Source organism: Saccopteryx bilineata, chromosome 4 (genome assembly GCF_036850765.1).
Source record: "Saccopteryx bilineata isolate mSacBil1 chromosome 4, mSacBil1_pri_phased_curated, whole genome shotgun sequence".
NCBI classification, from domain to species: Eukaryota; Metazoa; Chordata; class Mammalia; order Chiroptera; family Emballonuridae; genus Saccopteryx; species Saccopteryx bilineata.
Genome location: NC_089493.1, coordinates 227,007,480 through 227,019,885, shown reverse-complemented (window position 1 = coordinate 227,019,885; position 12,406 = coordinate 227,007,480). Strand labels below are relative to the sequence as shown.

At 45.0% G+C, this 12,406-nt stretch overlaps 1 protein-coding gene across 2 annotated transcripts in view; it reads right to left on the bottom strand.

Moving 5' to 3' along the window:
- The window catches only part of RGMB (repulsive guidance molecule BMP co-receptor b), a 28,908-nt gene extending 17,879 nt beyond the window's left edge, over nucleotides 1-11,029 (bottom strand). Inside the window, exons 1-4 of one of the 2 annotated variants that reach the window (XM_066273888.1) lie at nucleotides 10,755-10,902; nucleotides 9,825-9,900; nucleotides 6,540-6,799; nucleotides 1,061-1,569 (exon numbers count right to left, since the gene is read on the bottom strand). In XM_066273888.1, coding sequence (XP_066129985.1) covers nucleotides 1,061-1,569; nucleotides 6,540-6,799; nucleotides 9,825-9,829 — 774 coding nt within the window. In that variant the 5' untranslated portion in view covers nucleotides 9,830-9,900; nucleotides 10,755-10,902. Of the gene's footprint in view, nucleotides 1-1,060; nucleotides 1,570-6,539; nucleotides 6,800-9,824; nucleotides 9,901-10,754 lie in introns of both variants that reach the window. The other variant, XM_066273889.1, reaches the window with a different exon arrangement.
- Nucleotides 11,030-12,406: the final 1,377 nt, after the last annotated feature.

Below are 12,406 nucleotides of genomic sequence, written 5' to 3'. Positions count from 1 at the left end.
ATTGTTGGAGACAGGGAAGAAGCTGGTTACTTGGGACACTATTATTGCAGAAAACCCTTTTGACCTTTTATTTACTAATGATAAAGTTAGTGCTGAATGGCAGTTGCAAACCCAGTTCACAGCTCTTTGTCCACCCACTTGCACTAAGGACAACGATTTGCAACAGGTGTGCTGCAAGAATTTTTAAAACATGGAATACCTGACTACTTAGTCAGGGGCGCTGACCTGTTTTCCCTTAGATTGTAAAAAAAAAAAAAAAAAAAAAAAGACAACATCCAACACAACAACTGTCTGGTGTGAATGAATCAAAATTATAGGTCAGATTGGCAAAAAATATACTATATTTTTTTACATGCCACAGAATTTTAGTAATTAGTTTACATGTACCAGAGATGAAAAAGGTTGAAAATCACTGCATGAAGACACTGGTTCCTTAATGTTGGCTTAGAGTATTCAGTATTAGTTTCTTTAAAATCAACCAACCAACCAAAAAACCAGACACTGGCAGCCAGGCATGGTCATTTAGTTTTATCAGTTTTCTCCTCAGTTTCTCACTAAAATTGTCATCCTGAGATTACTTGGGGGTTACACATCACTGCTCTGCAATATCCAATTCTAATACCCTTGGTCATCACAAGGATAGTAACTAAAAGACTTTAACGTTTGCCATGGGGAAGCGGACTTTTAGTCATTACCTCTTACTATAGCTTCCAAATTTCCAGTAATGCAAGCTTCCGCATGGGTGGCTGCCCTCAGGCTTCACAGCTTCCTGCCTTTGGGACTCCTACAGCAATCAGTCATCTGATAAATCTGAATCAAGGATTTCCTCAAGAGGCAAACACATATGCACTATTTAAATTTACACCCACATTTTTTATAAGCCCTAAATTCCACCAAGAAATTCCTTACTAATTTCCATTTAATCCTTCATCCACTCTGTTAATATTGCTTGCCAAGAAGACCGAGCAAAGCTCCTTTTAAACTAGGTCTTTTGTATCACACTTCCAAAGTTGTTTGAAAAGATACTTGAAAGGTATAAGAAGAAAAAGAGTATTCTTGCCTTATTTGTAGCAGTAGCACTGGATCCAGGGACCACGGGCACATTCGTCACTTGAACTGAAAGATAATTATTATCTATGAGTGGCCAGGCCCCTTCCACTTTGCATGTCTGGAAGTGATCCTTGAAAGTTCTAAGGTGAGGATCTCCGAACAAGCCACAAAAAAGGTAATTAGGAGGGTTCGGGTCCTCTCCTCTGTGTTCTCTGGCTCCTGCATGGCTGTGATAGTTACAAGGGTCATGAGTTATTTCAGGGTTGGTAGAGGATGTGGGGCCATCCTTGGAACAGTTCCTCTGGCTCATGAGGTCACTGATACCCAACACAGCAGAATGGTATACCAGGTTGCCACGGCAGGCTTTTGAAGTTCGCTGGGTGCAGCCAGCATAGGCACGCAGGGCTTTGCAAAACTCAGAGTCAAAGCCGTCAATGGCAGAGTTCAGGTGTGAAGTCAGGGACACAAAGTCCGTAGTACATTTCTGGATTCGACACTGGGCTGGTTGTTGGCAGTCACCTATGGGAAAGAAGATAAGACCACACATTTTTTTAAACGCTTCATAACTTCCTGAGCTACATGAGAAAATGACATTCTCCTCTGGGGACTGTTTGTTCTATTTCATATACTCCTATTTTAAGAAGGCCTTCAGAAACAGGGTTGCATTGTGCTTCTGTGTCTTTCACAAATTAAGCCACTGGGAAAAAAAGTACATGAAATCAGTTAACTAAAAACTTTAAAGCATGGGCCATGGTAAATGAATATGAGCCTAGTGAAGTGTTCTTAGGCTAATAATACAAGGAAATGGTAAATGACATATTTTATCAACTTTGCTATTGTTTATGGATTTTGAAAAAGATTTCTTTGCTCTAAGGCCAAGCCAAAGATGTGAACTCTTTGTTTTGATTCTGAAAACTGCATAAGTAATTTGCTTTGGAAAGCACTGTCTGTGCACAAAACCACAATTACAGCTTCCACAACTCAGGTAGGGGAAACCCCTAAATTATAGCATGATTGGTTAAAACACCTTTACCCAATTCCAGTACAGCTACCAGGAAGAGTAGCAAGAAAGAAAAAAATCTAAGCACTAAGTTATTCTGTATTTCCTGACAGATGTTTATCAACAAATTGTATAGAGACTGATTTTTACAAAGTGTAAACGTTCTCTTAAAAAAATCAAGTGGCAATTTGACCACGCTATGCATTTACTGCTCCCCTACCATATATCACCTGAGGGTCCCAGCTCCCAAACAGTTCATCTGTAAAAGCACATTAAGCCAAAAATGACACTGAAACCACGCTGTAACACAGATGATTCCAACTATATTTTTTAAAAAACACAACAGAATTCTTACAGTATATATAAATGATTTTTCCCTTAAATCAACAATTCATATAAACTTAATGACTAAAGCAAAGTAATGAAAATAATGAAAAACCAAGTATTACTACCTTACTACATATTTAAAAAGTCAGTTTTCAAATGATGTTTTGTCACTAGCTTCTCACATAAAAATTTATAGAACCTCTCAAAGCACAAAAATCATAAGAATGGTCAATACTAGGCCGGTCATGTGCACTAAATCATTTTTTATTCTGTTCCATAAAGTGGGAACACCAGAATTACTGGAGGGAAAAAAACCTTTATCATCAAATTTTATAGACATGATCTAGGTAACATGTATTTGTGTTACACATTCTTTATATGTCTCTAAACCATCTCTTCAAGTCTAAGGTTCTTCATCTGAGATATAAGGAGGTTGTTCTAAATTGAACTTTGTAAACTTTTTCAGGCATAAAATCTTACAATTCCTATTCTAGGTGAGAGAAAAGTCAAGTCAGTGGAGTACTATTAAATATGTAATTATTTAAAGATATGGGCATAATAAACTTCAGGACAATATCAAGATTTAGAACTTCATCCAATAAAGACTTATTAAGAATGATTTTTAAATAAAGATAATTTTAGAAGATATTTTAATCTTTTCAGTAGTAAACTGCTTTTTAAAAAATCTAAATTAAATAGCTGGCTTTAGCTGGAGAGAAAAGGGTAGATGACCACCTTTTGAGCTACAAAAAGGGAACAATGTTGTGTGTAGTCTTGATTAGATATTCACTTGAACTTGAATAAAAGAGAAAATTAAAACATTAATCATGAAAACATCTTCATGTGTTTGGCCTATTTTATGTTTTCTCATTGCAAAGTTAACAAAAGCAGCTCTGAAATTTATAGAATTTCTCTCTACGAAGTAGATCAAGTCATTTTCAATTATTTTTACTCAAAAAAGCAAAAGCAAAAGAATAATAAATGTAGGAATAAAAAAATAAAATCAATCAACACCCCCCACCCCAGCTGCCAAAGTCATTAAACCCATTTAACAGATAGGAAAAGTCAGGCAAAGGGATTGTAAGGCCTTGTCCTGGCTGATCATACACAGTTGGTATAAAGCCCAGGAAATCGTGCCTTTCCTCCAATCCATTTTCCTTCCCCTCACACACATGACATCTAAATTCCTCTCAAAATGGTACTTGATAGCTTAAAAAAGGACTTAAGTAACTCCTGTTTCAATTTTCCTTCCCTTCTAGATCAGATTCACAGCAAGCAGAAAGCAAGGAAATAAAAACTGGGTCAAAATCACTTAGTAACAAACAGCCCTCAGACTACAATTAGATGGCAGCACAAGAACTTTCCGCTAAAATTGCAGTGCCTATTTGTTCTTTTTATGGTCTATAAAATCTATCTGAACATACATTTACTTATAATTATTTCAAATAGTCATAAAATATCAAAAGTAAGAACAGTATGGAAATGCAGATGCAATTGTTCAGAAGGGAAGAGAAGCAGAATTTAGATTCCAGCTCCTTTTCTGTTCCTTCCTTATCCTCTCACCCCCTTCCTTTATTTGTAGCAAATAGGTGCTGATCCCTCTGAGAAATATCACATAAAACAGAACTCCCTGGGTTCGTTTTGGATCAAGTTTCTAACAGCCTTTTGGAGTAGAGATGATGGGAGGGAGGAAAGCTAACGAGAGAAAAAGTCCAGTTTCAGCCCTACTGCAGGCTCCTGTAGAATGACTAATTTGCTTTATACACCCAGAAATATCCTGGTTTCACGAATTTATAAAGACAATGCACACTTTGCCTGTTACAGGCAGTAAAATAAACCTCCTGTCAAAATGCCAAGACAATGCGGAGCAGAAACAATCTCAAGGATGTAGCCAAGAAGAAAGACCATGAAGTGTATGAGTAAGCAAGTAACTCCCATATTGGACCTACAGTCAGGAAGTGCAGAGGTTTGTTTAGGAGAAAAAAAAGCAAATAAAAGTACTCTTTATTTCTCAAAAGCAGAATTCAAAATCTGCAGTTACAGATCTCTATCTTTCTGAGTCAGGTCATCTATGATCAATGTGATAGTATTCTCATTCCACTTGATGAAAGTGCTAAAGGATTTTCGGGTCTAGAGCTTTTGTTAAAGATTCAGACCTAAAGATTTCACCATTTAAGACAGTTTTTTCAATGCCAGGACCACACGTGTGAATTTGCAGCACAATCACCAGTTTACAATGAAGGAAGCAAGATATGCTAAGGCTGAATTATGTGAAATGTGGAGCCATATGGCGTTCTAAGGAAAATTATATGGATCCAGGCATAAAACATATGGTAGCCCATCTGCAAAGAGCACTCTGTTAGGCTCCCCACTCTGGGAAACAACTTCTGCATTTCAATAGCATTGCTCTTCAAAGAAATCTCTCAAAAAGAGCCCTCTTCTCTATAACCAGATTAACTGCTCCATTCCAACAAGTCTGCAGAAATCCCTCACCACAGCAACTCTGCGAAGAATCTGGTGACTTTAGTGAGGGGACGCTAAGACACTGAGAAGAGTTTCATATTCCAAGTTCTTGAACTAAGGCACCTTAATTTTCTAAACCTTTAAAACAATTTCTTAGGTCTTTCAAGGGCCAGCAAAGAAATCTTCAAGGACCCCACGGCAACTAAGGGAAACAATACCCAAGGCGTCTAGAGGAACACAGTTCCTGCCTAGCAGTTCAATTTCCATTTCAAGAAATTTACCCTTGGACATTATGGACACATTATTCACACGAAACAATCCCAAATATATCTTTTCACAAGTCATAAAAAATTCTCCATGTAACCGAAAGCAGACTAACTTTCTAAGGCTTTAAGTCACTAACTGAAAGCCTGAATCATTCTAAAACTAGCCAGTACGCTCTTTATTAAGACCCCAGTTTACATTTTCCCAAGTGACAGTGTTAAAATGCAGCTGTCACATCACAATGCTGTTACACAAAGTAAATGAAGCCTTCTCCTCAAATGCCACGTTTTCCCCCCATTAATTAAAGACCTCCCAGATTTTTAGCACGGACTGGTATGAATGACAAATGAAAATTACTCCTCACATCTGGAGGCATTCAAGTTTAGGATTCTCCAAGGCAAAGCATTGTGACTGCTGTCATACACATACAGGACAAAATGATCTGGGAGGAAATTTATCTAACTCTGTAGTTCTCAAACTAAAAGATAATTTATCTTTCAAGTTGGGATTAAAAAAAAACACCTTTGTCTAGACAAACTCCTAGAAGTGGTCTTGTTTGTAAAAAGCATCCTAGATCACCCTCTCCCAGCTTTACTGAGATAGTAAACTTGCCTTTTAACACTGTTAATGAAAGTATTTTAAACAACAAAATAGTGTCACAGGCTAGAAGGTTCATTTTCAGGCTTACTTCGCTAAGAACAGTTTGCTACTTCCATAGGGGAAGCACCGACACCCAGAAAGTTGAGTATCTGTCAACCCCTCCTGGAACACGCGGCTAGCCACAAAGCACGAGTTTTCCCAAAGAGATCGAAAGCTAGAAAACAGCTTTCGCAAATACGAAAGAAATTCCTGTTTAAGGATAAGGAAGGTTAATTAAAGGAAGGTTAAGTTACTTCGTAATTAACCTTCTAGTTTACAAACTCTGGTGAAAATCTTTCCATCTGGTGCGATTTCTACGCCTCGCCGCCACCCCCAACTCCAGAGCAGCAGCACAAGGCTCCTTGTCTCTCTTCCGAGGCGGCGGCGGCGGCGGAAACCTGATCTCAGCCTGACTTTCAGTAAACACCAATGCGGGGAGCAGTACCGCGCCGGGAACGTTTGTCTCGGGCGCGCAGCCCCCTGCATCTCCGCCCCCCTAAATCTTTGATAAGCGGCTGTTGGGGAGGAGGATTGATCAACGGTCTGAGCAGAAGGCGGGGAAGGCCAGAGGGAGGGAGGGGAAGAGGCCTTTCCGCGTCCTGGGCGCGCCCCACTGTCGGCGGGTGTGTTCCCGCTGCTGCGCCGCGAGCCCGGCTAAGGTGCAAGTCAAGGGCTCCAGGGACCTTTCCCGTCGAGCCACACCGCCCTTCCGTCCGGTTAGAGCCTTGGGAACCGGGGTGTCAGGGAACAAAGCACTCGGCCCTTGGGCTGGCCCCTTCGCGCACGCGCCTCGTACCTGCGTGGAGCAGCCCGAGGCTGAGCAGCAGCAGCAACAGCAGTGCCAGGGGAGGCGGGCAGAGCCGGGGGCGGCGGCGCTGCTCAGCCCCGGAGACGGTGGCGGAGGCGTCGGCGCAGGAAAGTGCTGCTCTCAAGCCCATGCCCGTCCATGCAGGTCTCGTGGGCTCCGGCGAGGGCGGCGGCGCGGGCGCCGTGGCGGGTCCGGGGCCGTGGCTGCGGCATGGGCCGGGGGACGCGCCTCGCTTCCTCTTCTTCCTCCTTCAGGCCCGCATCGGAGATGGGCCGCCGCCACCGCCGCAGCGAGCAGCGTGCCGCGGGCGGAGCGAGCCGGCAGCGACGGCAACGGGGTGAGGCGGCATCGCAGTGGCCGGAGGCGGCGAGCGGAAGAGAGAGGGAGGGAGAGAAGACACAAAGACTGTGAGCGAGTGCCGACTCCTGCCCCAAGCGCGCGGGCGCCCTGGCCCCGGCCAGCGTGGGTTCTGCGGGCGTGGACCCAGCTGTACCGAGCAGCGGCCCGCCGCCCGGATATTTGCACAGCGGCCTCCGGGTCAGTCAATCTCAGCTCCGCACTGCCGCCCCGCCCGCCCTTCGCCCGCCAATCCGCGTTGTCCCCACCCCCCGCCCTCCCGCTCCATTGGCTGTGAGCGTGAGTCCGCTGGGCTCAACCCGTCACTCGCAGGGCCCAAAATGCCCGCGCCCCCCCCCCCCCCCCCCCCGCGCCTTCTTCTGCCTCCTGCCCCCTCTGCGTGTTCAGTGTAATTCGAGTTCCGTGTCTGCCTGCTGCAGGTCCTGTCTGCAGCGCCGGAGCCCAGCCTCTCTCTTGCTCTCTTTTCTCCCATCCACCCGCGATTTACTGTTTCCTTGAGCCAAACAGAAACAGGCGATGGCCACGGTCTCTGGCCGGCGTTAGAAAGGAACTGGCCGTTGGCCTTCCCTTGAATTAATGTTTATGGGTTCAACTTTTCATCCAAGTCTTTTTTGTTTACTTTTTGTTATCACCCCACTCTGTCCTTCCACCTCCAGCTTGGTCTCCGGCTCTTTGGAGGAAGCCGGGCTTTTACCCTGCGGCAAGTCCCATCACATCTGCAGAATTTATCGCGGACGTTTGGTAAAGCTAGTGTCCAGCCACTTTGGGAATCAGACTGGGATTCAGAATGTGGTCCGGAGCAGATCAGATGGGCTGGGAAGGAACTTGCCAGCTCCCGGCGGAATTCAAAGGCAACTGTGCGAGGCTCTGGCGTTCTTGTTCTTTGACATTTCCCTTCCTGAAAGCAGCCAGGAGGGGTCTGAGAGTGGGAGAACTTCAGCGTGTTCGGTTACAGTGTAATTAGATTAATGAGGATAGTCAGCTTTTAACGCAGTGTAGAGTAATTATGCCATGATTTGTTGTTGCTCAGAGGCTTTTCAATGACTGGTCAGTTTCTACTTTTGTGATTGGATGGATCCAAAAAACAAGGGGAAAAACTAATTGTCAGAAAAAAGGTTGATAATAGGTTCTAATTTGTTATCAGTAGGTGTGAAGCGGTATCTAATCTCTAAAATGGCCTCAAAGGCTGGGAGCCACTTCAGACTGCCCTCGCCTTTGCCGCTCCTCAAATAGCTCAACGTTACCATTTTAAATTCACTTATAGTATATCCAAATCGCAATAGGCAACTCTACTCGCTACATTACTCAGAATCTCTAATTAGGAATTTCGTTATCAACCACGGCACGTAAATATTCCACATGTTACAATGTGCTAATCAATGGACCAGGATAATTGAGGGCAAATCTTCTATCACTCCATTTTACTTAATAGAAACACTATAGATTTTACAAACCACTAGATCCCTAATGAAGGATGCCTATATTTTTACTGTAACTTTTCATTACTTATCACATACTATGATTTGGTAAACACACCTTCCACTGCCCATATGTTCCAAGCCTTGCATACATCCATAATATGCTTAATAATAGCTACAGCGTTGCCTGGAGAAATGACTTTTTTGAGGGGGTTATCAGATAGATTTTTGGATAATACTGTGGACCAAAAATTTACTCTCTTGCAATTACGACATATTATCAATGAAATAAAGTTAATGAACTATTGGTAAACGTCTTTTAAAAGTAATCAAATGTGAACTTTTTCAAAGTATTCTGCTAACAAAGACCAAAAGTAAAATGCTTCTTTTTCTTTAACCCGATTTAATTCCACCGCTATGAAAGAACCGTCCCATTTAATTGAACATACTTAAAAACACACAAGCAAGGTATAAGGATAGCATTCAGTTTAGTTTGTGTTTTCCGTGACTTTCTTTGATTTTTTTCCTTCCTCGTCTTCTCCCCACACCCCTCCCCCATCCTGTTAGGTACACGGGTGCTCTCTATTTTCTTATCAATAGAGGGCGCCCTCCAGTCACTGCGAATCCTGGTGTGAAATGGAACTGCTCTAGAGGAAAAACTTCATTTCTTCAAAGGAGCTTTATTGCTCCTCTGTTGTAAAATTTGACAAGCTCAAGATTTATAAGCCTAACAATTCACTTTTTATTGCTGCATAAGTGTTCAGTTGGCTAAAGGAAAATGTTAATTTTCACAATTAAAGCACAAGTTGGTTCCTATTTTCAAGATTTTAGGTCAGTTGACACACTTGCTAGGTAAATTCGGACTGCTAGCAAGATCCTGAATCTGCTTGGAAGCAAGAGTGTGGTGAATGGTCGTTTATAGATCATCCACTCCTCCAGCTCCTATGCTGCAAGTTAAGCAGGATTTTAAGACTCCACAAAGAAAGCTGAGGAGGAGCTGGGACACAAACATAAAATCGATGACTTATAAAAGTTATTGCATTTTAATAAGAAAAAAATATCGTGAAGTGACAGCTTGTACAACCTACATACACGCTGTTTCTTGCTACTTGTACTCTTTCTCCTTTCATCTTTGTTTTCAAGAAGAAAGATGAGGCCAGAACAGTACAATTAGAGGACTCAGCAAAGCAATGGTATGAATGTGCAATGGATAGAATAAACACATGCCAACATTTATGGATTCTAAACAAGATGCGGTTTCTTTTCCTGTCCCCTCAATACATTTTCATTTCCAGAATTATAATACGAGGGTCTCTATCTGTTTAACAGATCAACTAGGACAGAGGACCCAGAAATCTGTGCTGGGGTTGCGATTTGTGCAACCCATTCTAAGTAAGAGCTCCCCCGTCGCTCTCCAGTGCACAGTGTACGAAAAACGGGCTGAAATAGTCCGGGAGTCGGACAGCCTAGATGCAAGCAGCTCCTGGATTGTACTTACATCATTCTTAACCTTTCCGCTCCTGGAGGGGGCTTGGCGGGATCAGGGGGCCGCCGAGCTCCGGAACACGCAGGACCTGGGTGTGAGAGAAGAGCCCCAGAGCCCAGCGTGAGCGCTGCGCCCCCGGAATGAGAGGGCCCCGGGCGTGCGGGAGGATCATCACCCGAGCATACACAGCAGGCCCCGGCGATCCCTGCGGGTTCCGCTGCGGCTCGTACTGCTCAAAGCGGCAGGTGCAAAAAGCATTTGGGAGCCCCTTGCCAGCGCGCGGAGGTAATGCGCTTCCTGTCCATTTATCTCAGGAAACAAGCGCAGCCTTCCCTTCGAAACAAAATTAACCTCTCATTAGCCAGCCACTCATTCCCGAAAAGGCCTTAAAAGCTTTACCAGCTCGCTAATGTATTTAGGCTTTTCTTCAGGCAAATGCAACCGCCGACCTCCCTGCAGCCTCAAGTCTAGGAAACTCTGGCCAACTCGGATCCCTGTTTGTAGTACTGGGCAGACCCTGAACGGACTTCATGCCACATGCAGCCAAAACAAGTTCCTGCTCCTCATATGAAACCCCAGCTCCCCTGTCCTCAAGGGGAGGAAATTCCATGGCCAGTTGTCCCCAGGTCGTGGTTGCTGACTGCTCTTAGGAGCGCCAGCCCTGTCCCCACTGATTCAGGGCATTGGGGGTAGTGTAAGCTAGTATCTAGCAGACTTTACTGGTGGAGAATTAGACGTGGTTCTAGATCTGCAAGTGGCAAAGAGGGGGCCTTTTGGAGCAGCTGGGGTTTTCTCACCCTGGCCCCCTGCCGTCCAGAGGCTGGCAGATTTATACCACACAGGTGGACTGAGACCTAAACAAAACAGTCCCTGCCGTTGCCTGCCGCTTGCCCCCCATGTCCCCCTGGCCCACCGCAAACTTCAACAAAATAAACAACTCACCACAGGCATTCCCTTGTCTGCAGCGCGACGCTTGCCAGCTGGGAAAATAAGCCGCAAGCCACGCGGCTGGGGCGCAGAGGGAGGGCAGCCCGGCGCCCGCCTCTCCGCTCCAGGTGGGGGCAGCGGTACTCCGGGGCTGGAGGGAGTCGCCGCCTTGGAGGCCGCTCTCCCCACTCCGCAACACGACGGGAGGCGAGGGGCTGTATCCTTCCAGCGAGCGCGAACCCTCTGCCACCTAGGGGAGGGGGCGGGGAGGCAAACCCTTCAATTCCATCCTGCTTTCTCTCCCTTCCAGTGGCAAAGACCAAATCTAGGAGACTCCACCCCATCCCTCCAGCACCATACCGCCACCTGCCGGCACTACCCGGATCTTTCCAGCGCGGCTAGAGAGTGGCGAGTAACGGCGTTCCAGAACCCCAGCCTCCAAGTACCGGCTCAGGATTCTCTCACCACCCCTTCACCCCACCAAGTCCTACACAAAGACACTTTTCACATTACCAGCGCCACCCTCCGCGCCGCCCTTCAGGCTGCCCCGTTGCCTTTGCCCACCCGCGGCACCACGAATTCTCGGTTGGCGATCGTGCCAGCCGTCGCTGTCGCTGTCGCCGGGGCAGGAAGGCAGCGGACGCACGCAGATTATACTCACTCCGCGCGTCAGTACAGGCACAGTACGATTCCCTGCCCCCTTTCCATCACTTTCTCTAGCCATCCAGCAGCAGCTACACGTGCACTCCTTCTCCATAAATTATCTTTGAGGGTTCTTCCAAGTGTGTTTACATGGGGGTGGGTGGGTGGCAGGAATGGTCTTCTGGACTTCCACTGAAATATAAGGAATCTAGCGATCTTTCCTGTCCACCTAAGGTGCCAATGTGGTTTGAGTTTTTACACTTTTACAAATCCCAGGACAATGATTTGGGAATTATGAGGGGTCTAGAGAGGATTGAAAGACACCTAAGACACAGGTGAGGAAGTGTGTTATAAAGAACAAGTCCATAAAATATTCGAGGAACGATAATCACCTGGATAAAAGTAGAAGGCGTGGAGGACGAAAGGAAAAACGATCAGTTTTCTTTCCTAGGCTGATCTTCCAAAGTTGAAAATACACATCCTAGGCACTCAGCGGTAGCTATTGTTCCTTGTGTACACTGCCAGGGACCAGCAGGCTGCTTCTCTTTATCCAGGCCAATGTTCAAGCACTTTGATGTAGGTATTTCACTTTTTGCCTTCTTTGGAGTATCTCCTGACCCTCTCCAGCTTTTTTCTTTGCTTTCCGTCCCTCTCGCTCTTCCTTATAGTTGCTTGGCCCAACGCTAGAGGCAGCATAGGGCAGTGTAAAGAGGATAGTGGGACTCCAGCGAGGAGGTCTTAGACAACTGATTTAATGTAGTTGGACCTTGAAGTCACTAACAAAAACAAGTGTGTTAGGGGCAATGGTGAGGTTCCTCTCGGTTCTGAAATTCTATGACAAGGGACGCCTCCTCGCACCCTTTGGAAATTTCCTTTTAAACTGTTTTCCCATTTGCTTTATCTTCTCCAAGTGCCAATCAAATTGAAAAAAAAAAAATACTGGGGATGTTTTGGGACTAATGTTAGATATGTTGAAAAATGCTTTTCGCTACTGAGAATTAAAAAAATAAAACCCCTCAGCTCCT